Here is a 20,606-nt window from a genome sequence, read left to right on the forward strand (position 1 = left end):
TACAGTAACCCATATGCGAAAAAAGACTATTGGTTATATATTGCAATTTTTTCACAACAATGCTATGGTCAAGCAAGTAATATCAGTGTGTCTCTTCTAATTGTGCTATGCAGTTTAAGTATTGTTTGTAGTTATATTTGTTTTAATTTTTTTTTAATCTGATGATGCTTTGTTCTTAAGTGAAATATGTAAGATGTTTGTTTTAAATGTTACTTTTATTATAACTTTTCATGAGACCGAGACTAAGTGTTTCATTTTCAAAGGCCTAGCAATTTTTAATCCAAAAAAAAATTTAGAACTTGCTCTATAATGGCATTCTTCCTGTTCAAAATAACAATCACAAAATAAGTCCACTGTCCCATACCTACATGTATTTAATAAATTATCAGGAGAGGCTATTATGAAGCTCATGTGGAAGTTATTATCACTGACTATACAAGCCTCCATTAGTGAACAGAGTACAACACAACTGTGTCGTGGGATAAGGGTCCATATAATAGCAAGGCCTACATTCGGGGAGAGCATACTTTAAGCACTGTCTACCCGGCTGAAGTCTTCGCTATTTAAAAAAGCGGATAGAAGTTTTAAATTGCGGACACCACAATACAGCACTATCTGCTCGTACAGCAGAGCCGCCATTAAAGCTGCACGATCATGAACAGAAAGTGAACTTTAAGCTAGTACCGGACTGCAGAAAGGTCTTAGAGGTACTGGCGAAGAAAGATTCAGCTTGTTTGGGTACCTATAGCCATTTAAGTAATGCCGGTAACGAGAAAGCGGACACTCTTGCTAGATTCGGATCTTCGAAACTACCGGTAGCTTCGAACCTATATTCGATATAGCCAAATGTAGCTATCAGATTAATAATGAAAAATTGGTACTTTGGAGGGTCTTTCTATCTGCCCTACTAGAGATACCCTCCGAAGATAGAAGGAAGCACATGATATTAGGTATGACATAAAGTTCTTCTAGTGACAGATCTTTTAACTATACAAGGGCACTTAAGATGGCATTTCTACACTTTTAAGTATTGGTTAGGATATGCACTAATATTTTTTCATGATAACCGAAGAGACAACATGGAAACCTTGCATAATCAAATGAGCGATCCAACGATCATAAGGTCCGTAGTGAAGCAAGCTGTAGGACTGTTGAAGAATGGTAAAAATCCAGGACATGATAACATATATGCTGAAGTGCATATGCACCATTTGACACGACTATTTAACAAAATATATGACTCCCACAAACTAACGGAGGATTGCCTTAGATCGACTTTTTAGAAAAGTACCCCCAAACAGTATGAGGAATAATTCATCGTAATCATAATAGTTCTGAAGAAATGAGCGGTAAGACGCAGTTCGGTTTCATTAGAGGAACAAGAGAAGCTTTGTTTTTGCTAAAATTTCTGGTACAAAAGAGCTATGATCAACAACAAGATGACGTCTCTATTTTACTGATTACCAAAGAGCTTCCGATAATGTCAAATAAATATGAATTACTTCTAGAAAGACTACGAGAAATCGGAATAAATGAGAATGATATTCAAATCATAAAACATATTGAAACCAGAAGGCCGAGGTGAAGATAAACGACACAGTATCAACCGAGGCTTTCGATGTAACCAAGGGAATACAACAGCGCTGTAATTTGTCCGCGATGCTTCAATAAATATATAAATCATAAATAATATCAGATATGCTGACGACAACATGGTATTGGCCTCCACTTTGGAGGATCTATTAAATAAGATAAATGACATCAATCGGCAATACGGCGAACGAAATCCATGGTTACCATTAGACGAATCCGAGAGGTTACTCTCGAGGTAGAGGACAAAAACATCAAACAAGTGAAGAGATTTAGGTAACCCAGATCTGTTATTAACAGCGAGTAGGACTTTAACGAGGAATTTAAGGCTCGAATCGGCATAGCCAAAACGGCATATCGACGACTTCAGGATGTTCTTTAACAGCAATGCATGCTCCTGGACCTCTGACTTAGAGGGATGAAATTCTTTGTGTGGCGTGTCCTATTGTACGGGGCTGAAAGATCACTCAACCGCATTGAAAAGTTTGAGATTCTTCGCAGACTATTTAAAATCTCATATATAGAACACATTACAAACGAGGAAGGCGATATAAAGAGGCAACTTCTAAATATAGTTAAAAACCGGAAATTGTCATACCTGGGATACATCCTGAGAGGGCCTCGCTACACTATCCCGAAGCTGATCTTACCGGACAAGATGCAAGGCCGAAGGGGACCCACGTGAAAACAGCATGAAACAGCACACGTGCCTCTGAAACATCAGGAATTGGAGCGAGATGCCAGATGTGGAACCTCGTCGGACTTCGTCAGACAGAAGACAACACCCTTGCAATCATTTGAGGAATGTGCGGCAAATCGCCAACGTTCAGGATGCATATGAGACCGGAAGAAGAAGAAGAAGAAGAAGGTTTTGCGGACAACAAACCATGTCATCGGGAATTTCCCAGCACTCACGCGCGCTAGGTTTAAATAACTGGACACGACTAGCAGTTTTCCCAGCTACTTAAAATTTCTCAGACCAGAGAGCTTTATTCAGTAAGGTATGATCATCAGGAGACTTACTACAAGAGCCCCCTTGACTACCACTAGCCCACAATTCACTACAATATAAAAGCCTTTGATAAAATTAATTATCACAAGCTAGCAGCTCTTCTCTGTGCCATATTCATTAATAGTTAGCCTGAGTGTGTTAAACATTCAAATAGTTTCTTTTACATTGTAGCATTCATGGAAGCCGCAATGTAATTTAAATTCAGCCAGCCAATGGTTCCAAGATAATAAAATTTTATTAATATATGTACGTCTTTTTATGATTACGGAACTGTCGTAAAATTAGAAACAATTAATAATTATAAAGACCCAACAAAATAAAAAATTTGGCATTATATTTAGCACACAAAATTGATTCTATATGCCATTCGAGTAATCAGGTTATTACTCTAAAGGCATAATAGAATCAATTTTATTATGCTCACCTCAAAGGTTTTTTAAGAAATTGACAGCCCTATTTCCCCAGTAAGACTTTATTGCAGCTGTCATATAGCCGCCACAAGCTGATAGTAGTCTGCTATAAAATTCCAAGGGCATACCATAAAGTTTAATTTTAACCCATTAATTACGATCTATAAAGTGTTTTAAAATTCAAAGAACATCTGAGCATCAGACTTAAGGTTATTACATAGTATTCTTTGTATAAGAGTATTCCTTGATAAATACTTTTAAATTAAGTACGCTTAAGAATAAAGTTTGAGATGTTTTTTACTAACAGATCTAATTTTCAACACTTAAGAAAATATTGGAAGAACGTAACACTGGAATAAAAATTTTGAAAGACTTTTCTTAGGTTGGCCATAAGGCAAATTAAGTCTTGAATTAAGAAATGTTTAATTAAATTTAGTGTTTGTTATTTTAAATTTTACTATTTGTTATTTTAAAATTAATTTTTATATAAATAAATTAAATATAACCTTTTTATAAATATAAAAATATTTACCTCTTTATCTGCACAATTATGGATACCCCAGCCAGCAAAGTCGCATTCCATAAGGCTAGTTTCATTGCCAATACATGTTATATCATCCATCATATATTGTGTATTATTTTCTAATAGATCTTTGGCGAAATAGGAATTACCTAGAGAAAAATAAGTATTTGTCTAGACTGTTAGTATATTAGTATTTAATGAATCCTACCTTTAACCTCAAGGGCGCCAAGTTTGAAGCCCAATTCTTTACAAAGAACTTCAGCATTAGTAAGGCTGAATTGATCATCGCAGATGTAGCCGGTTTTTCCAAACACTATAAAAATAAACGTTTACAAAAGTAAGAAGCAATTATTGGCTTTAATTTATGCTTTTTTTCTCTACTAATATTATAATAAATTTCAAATATTAAATATACCTGTTACTTCTATTCGACCTTCATGAGGTGCCACACCAGCAGCCAAATTCACGCTGTATCCGAAATCTTCGGCTCTACACCCTTTTTCGTCTTGTCTGTCACCACAGTCATCGTAGCTTTATGAAGAAGCAAACAAATTTTGATTACTTTATCACATGTTCAAATTCAAAACATTTTTATTTGTATTGTGATAGTTAGATAATAATGACAAGAAGATGACAAATAAGGGCTACCTGGCGATTAAATAACCGAAGCACAAGTCTCGTTTACCCACAATTCTGTTTGAAGTGGCCTTTATATTTATATTAATATAAAATATTAGAATCAAGTTAACATATAAAATAAAGTTAAATATAATTGTGACATAATAATACTAATAATAGATGTTTTTTTATTAGAACCATAATTATCTATAGAGAGCTAAAAAATAAAAATATTACTCAAAATACATTTCTCACACTGGGAACTCAAATTCAAGCAAAATAAACAAGAAACTAATTAAAAATTAACCTTATTAAATTGCAACGTTAGTAGATATTTCTTAAATTTAGTCTTAAAGACATTAATTGGTAAATTTATTCTATACTACTGCTGCGTTATATGAAAAAAATATTTGAAATATAGCACTCTGATAAAGTGGTACCTGTCGGGAAATCTAACATTTAAATTATGAATATGTTTATGGAAGGTCAATTTTTCTTGAAAAGTGGTAGGAGAAGATTAATAATTTTTATTATAAAAACGCGAAAATGCAACAACCTTCGAAAATCCATTCTAAGCCACTTAATATCTTGATATAAGTGAAATATATGGTCGAACTTTCTTAAACCATACACAAAACGTAGACAAGCTTTTTGAATTCGTAATTTATTTTCAAGATCCAAAGAGAATCCATAAACCGAATCACAGTAATTAATATATATAATATATAATATATAATAAGGTGTGATAGCACAACAGATTCATATAGTTGTAACGTCTAATATGTATCTATTGTAAAGTGCTATCTTAAGTGCCAAAAACATTTTGAAAACTATTATTTATGTGTTCTTTAAATCTTAATTGATCATCCAAAATGATTTCCAATTGTATTTTTTTATTAGTAATTAGTAATTTATATTAATAAGTTTTTTTAATTCAATATAAGTGTAAGGTAGACGAAAAACAGTATACATCCTAAAGGTAAGAGGCGCAAAGTGGAGTAAGAAAAAGGATAGAAAGTGTGCAAAGGGGGACGAAAGAAGGATACCGAGTACCGAGTACAAAAAAGCAATGAAATATAAATATCTGTTTTTAAAGAAAACGTTAGATATGCCTAAAGTAGGCGAACATGACATGACAACAAAAAAATAAATAGTGTATAGCATAATAATGCCATAAATTTCTCCAGGGTGAAGTACCATTATGCAAAGCAAAATAATAGATGAAGGGTCCTCTTTACTTCACAATCTTTATTTCAAGAATCCCGACGCGTTTCAGTTGTTAAACCATCGTCAAAGAAAAACTATGTAAGTAAAATATAAAAGAGTGTTATTAAACTAATAAATTAATTTAAAAATCCGTTATTGTTTGTAAATACGGTGTGATAACATGTTTTTAGATTAATGTATTGTAATGTTATGTGTGTCCGTTTTTTTAACCTTTTTATGGACATTTTGTGATAATATCATGTAAGTTTTACTATGTTTTGAATTAATCTATTAGTTTAATAACACCCTTTTATATTTTACTTACATAGTTTTCCATTGACAATGGTTTAACAACTGAAACGCGTTGGGATTCTTGAAATAAGGATTGTGAAGTAAACAGGAGCCTTCGTCTATTATTTTGCTTTGTATAGCATAATAATTTAAATTATAAGGAGAATATACATAACAATGCTGACATATATAATATTGTTAACATTATTTTCTTGTATGTGGCTTTTGATGACCCAATATTTCGTTTCTTTAATAGTTGAGTTGGATTTAAAGTCAAACAAAACTTAACCCTTCATATTATTAACGTTTCGGCTCATATTAGTCTATCCTTAGCAATCAATGATTTATTTATCAGGATTCAAATTATAATATAGGATTTAAATATACACTTAATTTTTTATTAAATTCAAATATTACAAAGTAACATTCAACCCAAATGGGGTATGGATCTTGTTACTATATATTTTTTCCTAACCTAATTTAAATTGTAAATAGATATATAATAAAATTCAATTAAAAGAAAAAAATCACTTTTTATCAGACTACCTAGTATCTCATTATTAGTGCGATCTTCAAAAAAATTAGTTAAATTTAAATTGCTTTAAACAAGAAAAAGAGCATTATCTAAATTTATGGTCTTCAGAATGTTAAAAATTACATTTGGCTCAGGATGTAAAGACCATACAAAGTAAGTATACTAGTTTTCTTAACCAACCCTCTGTAGTAAATCCCCAGCATAATACGCACACATTTCCACCGGAAAACCAAATATTATATTTGATTCCACCGATCTTTCTTAAAATATTATACAATATGAAACTGGCTCCACCCAATATTAAAACTCGGCCTCACGAAAATTTTACTTTACTTTTTACGTTTCATTTTACTTTAATTACAAAAAGAGGTTTGAAAAATTATTATTGCTATTTTACCAGGCATTGGCATATGAAACATCGGCAACTTAGTCCTCTTCTGTCGTTTGTCTGAGTGTGTTACATATGTTAAGTCCTAATTATGTGGTATCTTGTTTTTGTTAAGTTTCTATGCTTTTTTATGTTAATTATTTCGAGATTAATCGTTTTTTTTTAAATTGATTGGTCGCATCATATTGTAAATTTTATGAATCCCTAAGTACATAATAAATGTTTTGAAACTACTTAAATGTAAAAAAACATATCCAAGCTCTGCCCTTACCCATCACAAATCTGCTCTGAGGTCAGGCACTTTCCATTTGGACATATGTGCATATCCGAGCAGTCCATAGATAGTGTCTTTCTTTCATAATAATTGCATGGATAGAACTCCTTTAAGGCTCCGCTTTTCCCAATGTTTCTATCAGTAAGGAAACATGCCTTATCCATTCGCCTGAAAGCATGTTATTCAGAAAACTTTTTCCAAACACATTAATCAGAATTAGATCTTTTTTTTCCATTTTAATACCTATAATTAAATGACTGGCATTCAAAATTTGGATTATTGATACAAAGTAGAGCACAAGTGGCAAGCGACACATTGTTCCACCTTTCCTTTTCTAGTACGTCTAATCGTTGATTCTTATACTCTTTGAATTGGTCTATATATGTTTGGCAGTACAGTTCATCTTTTCCATCCTTACAATCCTAAAAAAAAAACATTTTATCGCAACCATATTCCAAATTCCACATCTTATTACCTCTACTCCATCACATACAAAACTTCTTTCAATACAGCTCCTCTTATCACACATAAAATCATTTTCACCGCACTTAATCTTCTTCTTCTTCTCCACCTGGTAATTTTGAGGAGCCAAGGTAACAGGTTCGCCATTTTCGTACTCAAAAATATAATCAACCTCTGATTCAGTAGGCTTCAAATCTGGAAACGGCGGAGGCCAAATTTGTTTCTGTGGCGTTCTTTGAGTTGTGGTAGCGTAACCATATCCCCTGTTTTCACTAGGGTCAAAAATATCTACATAATCAGGAGACCTATGGTTGTTAAACCCGTTTGTAGTAGCTCGGTCTGATTTATTAATTGGTTGAACTTGCTTATAGCTGGTGACATGTTGAGTATGAAGGTTTGGTATTGTCATTATGTGGCTGGTATCTGAGGAGGCTGTTGGAGTTGGAAAGCCTAAAAAATAACGTCTAATTATTATATTACGGTTATTCGCTCGCAAAATGTTCTTAAATGTTTTAATTTCATTAAAATAGCACTCTTCCATCGATATTGATTGAAGCATAAATTAGTCTACCAAGATGCAAAAGGTCCGAACTGGTATGTATCTCATTTCTACGTCGCATCCCCACTTTTGTAATTTTAGCACCCGATCTCAATGATTATCATTAATTTATCACATAAATTCCATTAATATATGTTATGGCTATTCAATCAAAGCGGGTGTAGGTCTGGTTCGCGTCCGTAGTAGAATACTACACGTGCACCCTGAGTGTGTACACCGAGTGATTACCAGTATAACCAGTCCCTCACTTGCCAGGGAACATCTTCGGGTGGATGAGCCAGTAAGAGCAAGGGCACACTTCTTGTCCTAGGCATAGGAAATCGTGCCTAAAGGCAAACGAATTAAAAAATGGTCAACGGTGTGAAGATCCATAAGGCAACGGGAAACCAATGCATTAAAGGCTCAAAAGGAGCATCGTAGTTTAATTACCATGGCTACAAGAAGTAAAAACTCTACTGATTGAAATTGGATACCAAGGAGGAAGAAAAACTTCAAGGCGGCAAAGCCTCCTCTGCCGTCAATCTGCGAAAACCTTGCAACATAGTGACTTGGAATGTTAGGAGTTTATACCAATCTGAAAAACATAAAAAACGCAATCAGGGAAACGGACCCACTAAATTTAGATATACTAGGCATTAGCTACGTACAATGGCTTGATGCCAGAAAGCTAATCGCAGATAATAAGACTATATACTATACAGAAAGTCAAGACGATTCACATCGACATCGAGTGGGTATAATGCAAGCAAAACGTCAACCCATCACTTATATATCTCGCTCCATATTCAAACTGAATTTTAATGAGACAACTAAACACAAGTAATACAAAAGTGAATATCATAAAAGTTCGGTTGACAAACTAGATAACGAGCTTTTACGAAGATTTAGATAACACCTTCAAACCCACCAAACAAAAAAAATGTGCCAATTATAATAGGAAACTAATGAAAAGTGAGGTGGAGAAAGCAAACGAATGCACTGGTGGTTATGGACTGGGAGTTAGGAATGACAGGGCTGATAGACTTATTAAATTCTGCCAAGACAACAAATTTATAGTAACAAATACATTGTGCAAATTATCCAAATGCATATTTTATACATGGAGATCACCAGCAGATAAAGAGAGACAGATCTTAAGAAACCAAATTGACTACGTGTTGATGAGACAAAGATATAAAGGAATACTGAAGTGCTGACATAGGGTCAGACCATAGTGCCGTAGTGACTAAAATTAGCTTTAGAATGAATACTATGGATCTATATGCATGGATACTATCAGGCAAATAGATACAAACACAAAACAATGTTTGACAGAGGAACTCAACAAAGAACTAATGAATATAAAAAAAGAAATTCTTCAAAACACTGATATACAAAATAAATGGCTTCTAATGAGTACAAAAATAACTAAAACTCAAAAGGAAGTGTTAAAACCAAAAACATACAAAAAGAAACAATGGATGACAGACGAAAACCTGGAATTAATGGACGAAAGACGACACTTCTAAAACAGAGATGGTATAAAATATATAGATACAAACAAGCAAATGAAACATAAAACAGAGCAAGCAAAGGAAAAATCGCCTATTCCACTTAAAACAAAAAATGGTACCTACTCATCATCTATACGAATTGTCTGCAGCCCCTTACACGATTTACCCAGACTACTTTCTCAAGTTCAAAGTAATGGCTTGGCATTTTTACACGACTTCTCCCTCTGGTTTAGAATAATTTGTAATAAAGTTAAGGCTTTTCGTCAAAAAATGTAATATGCCAAAACCAATAATCATAGCGTAAATATGATAAATTTCGACTAAGGTAAAAAACCTATGTTTTTTCTTTACACATTTCTATTTAAAAACTTACCTTTAACTCCATAATTTTGCCTCCTGGTAGTAAAAATATAAGGCTTTGTAGTGGAAGAAGTTCGACCTTCATAGCCAACTGATGTTTGACCTTGATCGCCACATTGATGGCCTCTACATCGATTTGAAGTGCCTGGATACCTACCAGCTAAAATTAATGATCAGATTTATAAATCATTGTTTGTAATTTATTTTGTTTTAATTCACCTTGGCTTTGTGATGAGGGCGTAGTGAATTCTGGATTATTCTGCCCATAAGAACCTTGTTCTTCATAGCCTACTTGTCCTGAACTACATTGCTGACCTACGCAACCGCTTTGGCTATAAGAAGTCTGTCCTCCATGTTGGTTTTGTCCTGTTGTCTGTCCTTGATACCCTGCTTGTCCAAAAGAACCTTGTCTTCCATATTGGCTTTGACCACTTGGCTGTTCTTGATACCCTCCTTGCCCTGGAGGACATGCTTGGTCTTGACAACCAATTTGCCCATAAGAACTTTGTCCTTTATACTGATCTTGCCCTTTTGTTTGTACTTGATATCCTGTCTCACCTGCAGGACATGGCTGGCCTACACAACCAGTTTTTCCATACCCTGCTTGTCCAAAAGAACCTTGTCCTCCATATTGGCCTTGTCCCTTTGGTTGTCCTTGATATTCTGTTTGCCCTGGACGACAAGTCTGGCCTTCGCATCCGGTTTGCCCATGAGAGCTTTGTGCCGGATATTGGCCTTGCCCTTGATACCCTGCTTGTCCTGGAGTACATTGCGAACCTTGACAACCCGTTGGACCGTATGATCCTTGAGGCTCACCTTGAGAATGCCCATAAGAATATCCTTGCCATGTACCTCCTGAGGAACATTGTTGGCCTTGGCAGTCACTCTTTCTATTATAACTTTGACCTCCTCCATATTGGCCTTGAGTTGACGAGGCTCCTTGGGGATTTTGCCCAGAAACTCGTTGTCCTGGCGCACAGTGTTGACCTTGACATTCAGTGTGACCATATAAACCCGGTTTTCCAAACTGCCCAAACTGTTGTCTGCCTCCATAGCCTTCAGTAGTTGTTTGATGTAGAGAATCTTTACAATCTACATTATAGGGATGATCACATACATTAGCAATGGGATTAAATAAGGTCCCAGGTCCACAGTCCTGTATAAAAGTTTGTCCATTTGCGCAATTTAAAAATTTTGAACAATCTGTCGGATGTTTTGTGACCCCAGTAAGTCCATCTGGGCATGTTATTAAATACTCAGATCTACTAAGATTTATCATCTTATTACAATCAACATTAGAAGCATGATCGCATACTTTCAAAACGGGGTTAAACAAAGTACCAGGGCCACATCCTTCAACAGACGTTATTCCATTGGCACAATTTAAAAATTTCGCACAGTCTGTAGGATGTGTGGTAATGCCTTGAAATCCCTCTGGGCATTTTACATCGAAAGAGTTTTCTGAGGTTCCGTGAATGTTTTGATAGCATTCCTCATCTCCTGCAGAACATATTTTGTTATGGTTGACGGAAGATCCAGAATCATATTCATATCCTTGTTTTCGATCCCTTGGTACTTTTGGAGTGGAAAAATCATAGGAGGGAGCTTCGGGTTTATTTTTGGTTTGAGTACAGTCCTGGAATTGTGGATTACAGTTATTGGAGAAACTCTGTGTAGAATGAAAGTGTGTTGTGGCACTTGCAGGACTATAATATCCAGGACTACATTGCTGATATTGAGGGTTGCAAGGGGTTCCTTGACCTTTACTAGAATATGATCCAGTTTGGAACCCAGTTGTAGTGCCCCCGAAAGAAGATTGTTTATTTTGTGTTTCAAGATTAGTTTCAGGATTACATTGCTGATACTGAGGGTTACAAGGAGTTTGATTCACAGGCACAAATATGGAGCTGCTAGAAGAGGGGACAGTAGGACTCCCAGGGCTACATTGTTGAAACTGAGGGTTGCAAGGCTGGCCAGATTTGCCATGTCCTCCAGACACTATTGGACCTAATGGATTTGGCTCAGATTCTTGCACAGGATGAGCACCAATAAGCGTGCCAGGTACTCCATAGGAAGCCTCTACAACATGTTGGGGATATCTGGAGCAGTCCTCTTGACACATAATATATTTTATGAAATAGGTGCCAATTTCAGGATTAGATTGTCCACTAAAAGCTGTCATCTTACTGCTAGGAATATGGTAATATCCTTGTCCACACTGTTGAGTAACTGGATCACATAAAGCCCCTTTGGGACCTAACATATAAGTACCTTGTTGAAAAGTCGCACAATCTTCTTGTGCTGGATTACAAAGGACATATTGTATATATACTCGTCTTGTTTGTCCGGGACAGTTTGGATTTGCTGGGTCGCATGGTTGCCAATTATTTTGGTATGAATTTAAGTTATACAGATCATGTCCTGAGACGACGTAACCTCCAGAGCTGCAATAGGGATTAGCAGGGTCACAAGAGGAGGCCTCTTGAATTAATGATCCTGTTTGTCCACTAGTATAAAAGTTCTGGCTTCCTTTTTGTCCCCCATACTGGCTACCAAAAGCCCCATTTCTTATACCACGAACATCAGTACTACCCCCATACTCTTCTTTCTGTATATGACTATCATAATAACTCGCCTCTCTGCCAGAAAAGCAAGTGACTTTCTCAGCAAAGTTGCACATATTTAAGTTACAATCGAATAAAGTTCCTGGTGGACACTCTTTGGACGTCTGATGTCCATTATTGCAGTCCAAAAATCTAGCGCAGTCCGTGTAATTCGGCATAAGGCCAACAAAGTCTTCTGGACATTTTGCTTGTTCGAAATTTTGGATTTTAGCTGATCTTTGTAAAATTAGGGTACTTCCAGTGGGACCTAAACTCAAAACAAGACGTGAGCTACTTTAGGATAATTTCTGAAAAAAAAATTGTTACCTGTAATGCATTCGACTTTATTAGGGAAATCACATTCCAACGTTTTTGGATTAAATAAAGTCCCTGGGGCGCAGTTTCTTGGACCACCCCTGCCATTCCAACAGTCCAAATATTGATTGCAAGAAAGGTCGTAGACAAATTGACCAGTGAGACCTTTTGGACACCTAATTTGATAGAACGAATATTAATGAGAATTTGTAATACAAAATTCGTTAACTGTTAGCTTACTTGTTGAATACTGCAATATTTTTGGTTTTCTCAATTTTTCGTTTAAAAACAACTTTATCGTTTAGAGTGTCCTTATCTACAATATTGGTATTATATTCCTCTAGGACATTTTTTATTTTATTCCTTTTTTCCTCCGATATGTATACAGGATGAAGTTCGGATTGGTAAGTTGGGCTAAAAATATTAAGATGTGTTTTGTTGTCTTTTTAATTTTCTATTTTCTTGTGATAATATTATACACGGTGTTTAAAATAAATTTGGCACAATTTCTAACTCTTTAAAATATGTCTTTTTTTACTCTAATTACCATGGAGAAACCAGAACAAAAAACAGGAAAATTTTTTTCTTACCGAACTCATTATATCTCAATAAAAGTAAAAAAAACGCTTTCCTATTAACATACGGTATTGTTGACGAAGCTGTAATGAAAAAAGTTTTTCAAGTATAATCGTATACTTCTGGCCTATCTTTGGTATTAGCATAGAAAACTTGAAAAAAAATTATGTCAATTCAAATGAGTCGGCAGTGAAATTTAGGTTTTTATTTACACCGAGTATTTTTATACATTTTCTGGGTGTAGTTATAATGTATCTAGTTTTTTTTTTGTTAGTAGGCTTTTCTTATTTTTATAAAGCTATTCTATAATAGTATAGATTATGTATGTATTGTCATACATATAGATACTTAACTTACGCGGGTGTAGAATAGACATTAATTCTAATGTCGCTACTCTTATGTATCTTGATTACCTATATATCTAGAAGGTAAACCAATGAATAGGATAGTTGATAATTGAAAATATTATTTTTTTTAATTATTTTGTTTTGGTTCACATAGTTAAAGACCAGAATCTCCACTGCAGAAATATTAATGTTTTGCTCCTTTCCTAGTTTGTATTTTATTTGCAATTCTTTTATAGATTGTACTTTTGTAAAAAAAAATTATACTTATTATACAGTTATACTAATTATACATTTAAATTAAAATATGCAGAGAGAAATAACAACTCATTAAGACTGTAAAAGATCTGTGGATATTTGTCTCAGTTCTTGGAGTGCAAGAGTAAAAAAGTTTCTAGAAAAAGATGATATTCAGATGGAAGATTAGTTTGATGCTTACATTTTTCCAAGCCGTTTCGAGATTAAATAAGGAAGCCAGAGTGAAAACAGAAAATAATGGGCAAAAAGGAGTATGAAGTGGAAGTCGGTACATATAGCGGCTAGCAGAATAATAGGAAATTAAATAGATAGGCATTCAAATTTTAGTTCTTTATCTGTTGTTAGATCTAGGGCTTTTATCTGAAAGACTGATAACCACATTTTGAACAGTAATTTTGTTTTTTGACGATTTCCTTTCGTTTTTTTTCGGTAACATTAGCCTTACACATTGTGTTTTAGCCACGAAATATTTGCATAAATATAGGAAATTAAAGGATTATATCTTTAAAGAGAAGTAGGAACATTATAGCTAAGGGTGCTATTAAGGCATTTATTTACATATAATATTGACACCACAGGGGGCCCCAGATAAAAGGAAAAAAATACTATGGTAAACCAAAGAACAGGAAAAACACATATTACTATACTTAATTCATTTATGGGTTTTTTTTAATTTGTTGTTGTTGATCCATCATCAAGTGCCAAAAGAAATTGTATGTTATAAGGAGCTGAAATACTTTTGCTATAAAGGAATTGACACTAAAAAGAACGTGATTTATATCACCATATTCTCCAGAAAAACAGTTTGGATTATCTAAAATTTCAATTTTATGCAAATGTTAAATAAACTTTAATATACACAAAAACTAAACTTTATATTGATATATCCTATCCTATCGCTCTATTTATATTACCACTTTCATACCAGTATTGGCGGTAAAGTCCAGTGCAACGATATATTAGAACGATCACCCGTCAAAACACCAGCATTTTACTTGTCAAACAATGTAAATAGAAGGTGGATGACATTGTTTGGCAAGTGGAATGCTGGTGTTTTGACGGGTGACCATTCTAATATATCGTTGCACTGGACTTTATATTTTTGTGAATTTAATAATACTTCATGTGTGATAATTGCCCAAATCTTTCCCAATCATTTTTTCATTTCTCATGTGAAATATTTTTAATTTTAATTACACTGTCCAATAATATAGGTCTTTCAATAAATTGAACTTTTTAAGACTCGGCAGCATTAACTATTTTATAAACTTTATTGTTTTCTGTTATATCGCTATGTATCTTTACCCAAATAAATTTAATATTACAGAAAGGTTTGATATTTAACATATAGTGTTATTTATATGGTGGAATCGCTCCCTTTCGGTAATCAAAATTCTCCATCTTTCGCAATACCAAAAGAAGAATCTATCAGTACAAGTACATGTACGTGTTTGTATCTATTGGATATTGCCCATTCTAGTGAGTAATATATGGTAGAGACCTCTACAGTAAAAATAGACAATTTTTTTTAATTGTAAAAGTATAATAATAACTTACTGAGGGTACCTAAAAAGCCCCATCCACAATATTGTTACTTTTTGTACCATTTTCACCCCAGAAAGAAAGAATATCTCTCCAAATATTCTCTGAAAATTAGTGAACATTCCCTTCACATGTGTGTTATGGAATCCTTTGTAATATATAATGTTCGTCTTAAAGATATTAAATGTCAACATCTTATACTCTCATGACTTTACCACAATAAGATCTCTATCATTAGTAGTCTCTATCCTGATCGGATCCAAATTTTTGATAAAATGGCACGTTCGTGAATTACTAAGGGATTCTTCGGACTTTTTGCATAGATATTTAGTATATTGTATCCTAAAAGGGATGCTAACTGAACTGTAAGTACGCCGATCAACATGCATAGTCAGCTGAATACATATAAGTGTCCTAACAAACCATAATTTAGTTAAAGAATTATTAATCGAAAATTAGTAGAGTATAAGAAATGCATCCACAGAAATTTCACCTAATATGCATTCGATTTCTAGGCAAAGAGAGAGAGTTCATCGACTTCACATGTTATACAGGTTGGCAAATTGAAGATTTCGCATTATCCAAAATAATCGCAACATCGTTTCCTCTCGCTTCCAGTTTTCTGAGACGTATCTGGTGTGTTTATTTTTCACAGAATTACAAAAATAATATCGACATGCCTCATTTGGCTGTGTGACTGCACGCTGCACTGTTAAATTTTAAAGCGGCAATATCTTTCTCTCAATTTTTAGCTGTGTATACTCCTTCCGAAAGAGTTCAATTTATTAATAAAATTATAAATCAAACTATTGTTTTCAAGTCGATTTTTTCGATTCCTTGCGAAAAAAAATCATTTCAAATATGATTTCGAATTTTGAGATATCCTTTTGTCTCTAAGGTCGTCATAAATGCAACACTTAAGTCCAAGAACCTTGTATCGAAAAGGTCCAGGAGCAACAACGACTGGAAGAAATGATTTGTAGTCCCTGGAAGTGTGATTCAACACGTCTTAAGTAGAAGTGTGTAAGAGGAAATGGGTATGGACCATAAAACTATTAACAACTAGTATTTGGAAAAAACATGGGTACAAATGTTTGAAATATTCAAAAACTTAGAGATATTTCCCAAAGACCATTGGCGAAGAATGGAATTTTGTGAAACCATGATGGAAAAAGAAAATTGTTTATGAAATATTCTATTTTCTGATTCATATTCTTTTCCGTTACATGAGACAACACAATCCTTGTTCGATATTGGCCTTGGGAAAATAAACATATATTCCTCGTACTCAGTACCCTAAACAATTGGATGTTTGGGCTGGAATTTTGGGCGACCGTATTATAGGGCCATTTATTATTGATGGTACTTTAAACACTGAAAAATACCTTGAGTTAGTGCAAAACCATGTTCTTCCTGCAATTTAAATCCTCCCTGATTTAGACCTGGGATCGGTCTATTTTCAATAAGGTGACTGTTCAGCTTATAATGCGGTAATGGCAAAAGAATTGTTAACAAATACTTTTCTTAACCATTTTACTAGAGAGAGTTATGATATTAAATGATATAAAACTTTTATTTTTTTGGTCATCTTAAGCAGACCATTTATAATTACGAATTTAGTAGGACAACAAATTTAGAGTTGCAAGAGAAAATTGTTGAATGCTCCAATTCCATTTCACCAGAAACTCTTTTGGGAGTACGAAATGGTTTTTATGGTAGGTTAACTCATTGTTTAGCCAAATAAAAACATCTATTTGAGCCTTTTATTTAAAGAATTAATTTTTGTTAAGTTTATTTTTAAGAGTTTTAATGTTATTTTTTTAAGAACTTGAATTTTCAATATGCAATACGCAGCATAATAAAGATTTCAAGATTACGATTCTATCTGGGTTGTACAATGATCAAGAAAACTCTAGACAGAAGAGGTCACTCCCTAGATATAAGATGCAGCCAATTCCATAGGCGTGCAATACACGTAGAGCTTCTGCGGTTACTAACACAATCATTGTCTTTTAAACAAGCCTGCCTGAATCAGAAAAATATTTTAGAAATGCCTGAACTTTTACGTAATAGTAATAAGTAATACAGTTACTCCCATGAAAGTCAGAAGCTTACTAAAACCGTAGTCGCACTGAAAAACAACCACCGTGCGTGTTACTATATTTCGCCTTTAAACACCTCTCTATGCGTAATGATCGATTCCCCAACCTATATAGTGACTTATTAAAATTGATATGTCTAATATAAGAACATGACATACCAAATTAGTACTCTAAGTTCCCAAAGTATAATTCCTCTTTTAATTCGTTATGGCTCTAATTATATACAGGGTGCAAATAAATAGATGCGAAAAAATTCAGGAGCTGATTCTTGGGTGAATTTCAAGAAAAAACGTATTCGATTAAAAAACTAAAATCCATCTACCTAAATGTATCACGTTTATTATTAATGTTGAGATGTGATTCTAATCCTGTACACCAAAGTTTTTAAATGACCCCATGTGGTAAAATCTAGTAGATTCATATTTGGTGACCGAGGTGGCCAAAACTGAGGACCACCTCGACCTAGCCAACGATTTGGATATGTTATATTTTGTCTAAATAACGACATTTTAATAAACTAAAATGAGCAGGAGCCCCATCGTGTATAAACCACATTACTCTTCTAACACCTAGAAGTCCTGAAAGTATGTCTTGGAGAAAACGAGTGTTATGTTTATATATGTTTCCCCCATTAATCTCTGTAGTAAAAAATGTGGGCCAATAAGGTGGTCTCCAATGATTCAACAACAATTTTCTTTAAATGTATTTCCAACCCATAAACTTAAAGAAAATTATTGTTGGTGATGAGCTTCAACTATGGGGTGGGGATTTTCATCTATCCAAATGTGGTTATTATGGTAGTTAATGATTGCCTGTTTGGAAAAATTAGCTTCGTCCGTAAACAGAATCTGCCTTAAAAACTGAGTATTTTGCTCAATGACTTCGAACATCCAACGAGAAAATTCAAGACGCCTAGGAAAATCTCGTGGTAATAGAGCCTGGACTCGTTGTACGTGACATGGCTATAATAATTGATCCTTTAAAATAGTCCATACCATCATATGATTGACATGTAGCTGCAAACTTTCTGGTACTGGTGTCAGGTTGTTCAACAATTAAATTAAGTACTGCTTCTTCCAATTCCGGTGTTCTAATATCGCGTTGGCGACCACAATCATGCTTTCTTGGTTGAAAAGTTCCAGTTTCTCGTGGTCTATAGGTATATTTACTTTAAACCTTGCACGAACGTAACTGATACAAATAAAAAAATTAGTGAGCCTCAGAAAATGCCTTTTGATGCATAGAAAATGCATACTAAATATTACTAAAATATCTACAGGAGTTTCACAGGTATTATAAAAAAACATTACTTTTCTTCAATCTTTACCACCCGGTATCTCAAAAGTTAGGACTTTTAGGACATACATTCATATAAAGTTTTTGTCTTAAAATTTACCCAAAAATCAGCCCCTGAATTTTTTCGCATCTATTTATTTACACCCTCTATAATTAATAATTTTTTTATTAATAATTAATAATTAAAGTGTTGCTGATATTCAAAATATTTTAGAAATTTTAAGATATAAATCCTTTGAGAAGAAAAAATGCATGTCCTAGCTCTAATAAGCGACCTAAATTATTTTTTTAAACGTTTTATTCGAATTTAAAAACTTTATACAAAATAGCTGTAGAAAATATCTATAAAAACAGATAATATTTTGCAGAGGACTTCACAATATTTACAGCATCGTAATAACAATTTGTTTCCGGATATATGTACAATATATTTTCCAACAGTCCCGGCTCTTAATAGTAAACTACTAACAAAAAATAATAAAAAACTCTACAAATTAAATTAATTTAACTTACCCACCACCTAAATTATCCAAAAGACTTGATGTGTAATTCTTGTTGTGAACATATACTTTGCTGTAGTTTGTATGATATAAAGGTCCAGAGATACTTGTATATGGCGAAGTTTTAATTTTTATTCCAGCGGTATACGGTTTAGGAGTGGTATTTTGTTCACCCGGTACATATATCTAAAATTAATTTTTAAAGAAAAATATGAGGTACTAAATTATAATACAAGTGTGTTTTACTTACCGTAAGACTCGATTTAAAAAACAACCACAGTAATAAACACTTAACACAAATCATTTGTAGATTTAGATACATTTTACAAAAACCGTCACATTAAACATGGAATAATATCAATGCCAAAATTTACTTCTTTAACTCTTCCAAGCTTAGATTTTACAAGCACTTAAATCTTAAAAACTCCATTATCAAACACAAAGGTCAATAAGTCAATAATAAAATAGGACCAAACAAGATTACGTTTAGTACAGGCGAATTTCTTACTAGAGAAACTTAAAGTATTTCAATTTTCAGCCGTGTGATTTCAATATGATGAAAGATTCTACTAAATTTTCTGAACAATGTGTCATAAAATCCTTTGGAAATAATCCATACCATACCTACCTCTCAATAGTTTTAACCAGGTAGCTAGTCTCGGCGGCGTACATTTAATTAGGGAAAGAGCTCGGCTGTATAAATCATACTTTAAAAGCTTTGTGTTGTTTATTTTAATCCATTTAGTTTTAGGTCACAATAATTTTGCCGTAATCTATTTCTGAGTATTAATCAGGGTGGTTTTTCTCATCTTGCGATGGATTATAAAGTAATTTGTTTAATTAATTTTTTTTCCTGGGAATTTGCTAAGATTAAGATACGTTTATTGGACCAAACTTACATACTTATTAGCCAAAATGCTATATGGTTATTAATATCTAGCTTTGCTAAGATATTAATAACCATTTTTACTCGACATAAACCTAAACTGATTCTATTGAACATTTCTTTAAATAAAACAACGATTCTTCTGTATTTTTTATATTATTTTATTACAGTACTTAGTACCCACATAGCATGCGATATCCACTGTGTATACCTATAAAGTCCAGAAAGTGCAAAAAATATCGTGTATGTTCTATGTATAAATATTACACATTGAGATTAACTTTATTTTTTTATGTTCAAGTATAAATAATATATGTATATATTTTGTGAACATTACCGTCGCCTGCTAATATCTATACCTTCGATATATACATCGACAATGACGTCTCTTGGCGGCATTTTAGGAAGGACTTTATGTCGTCCTTATTGGTAAAAAAAAACAAAATTGTAAAGTAATAAAAGT

At 33.6% G+C, this 20,606-nt stretch overlaps 1 protein-coding gene across 1 annotated transcript in view; it reads right to left on the reverse strand.

The window, feature by feature from the left end:
- Positions 1-19,674, reverse strand: part of LOC126740288 (uncharacterized) — a 30,820-nt gene extending 11,146 nt beyond the window's left edge. The window contains exons 1-12 of the mRNA XM_050446247.1: positions 19,508-19,674; positions 19,271-19,443; positions 12,880-13,053; positions 12,652-12,815; positions 9,941-12,592; positions 9,735-9,881; positions 7,323-7,759; positions 7,091-7,269; positions 6,845-7,015; positions 3,951-4,066; positions 3,744-3,848; positions 3,545-3,684 (exon numbers count right to left, since the gene is read on the reverse strand). Of these exons, the coding sequence (XP_050302204.1) occupies positions 3,545-3,684; positions 3,744-3,848; positions 3,951-4,066; positions 6,845-7,015; positions 7,091-7,269; positions 7,323-7,759; positions 9,735-9,881; positions 9,941-12,592; positions 12,652-12,815; positions 12,880-13,053; positions 19,271-19,443; positions 19,508-19,579 (4,530 nt within the window). The 5' untranslated portion in view covers positions 19,580-19,674. The remainder of the gene's footprint in view (positions 1-3,544; positions 3,685-3,743; positions 3,849-3,950; positions 4,067-6,844; positions 7,016-7,090; positions 7,270-7,322; positions 7,760-9,734; positions 9,882-9,940; positions 12,593-12,651; positions 12,816-12,879; positions 13,054-19,270; positions 19,444-19,507) is intronic.
- Between the last annotated feature and the right edge of the window lie 932 nt (positions 19,675-20,606).

Source organism: Anthonomus grandis, chromosome 9 (assembly GCF_022605725.1).
Source record: "Anthonomus grandis grandis chromosome 9, icAntGran1.3, whole genome shotgun sequence".
Taxonomy (NCBI): domain Eukaryota; kingdom Metazoa; phylum Arthropoda; class Insecta; order Coleoptera; family Curculionidae; genus Anthonomus; species Anthonomus grandis.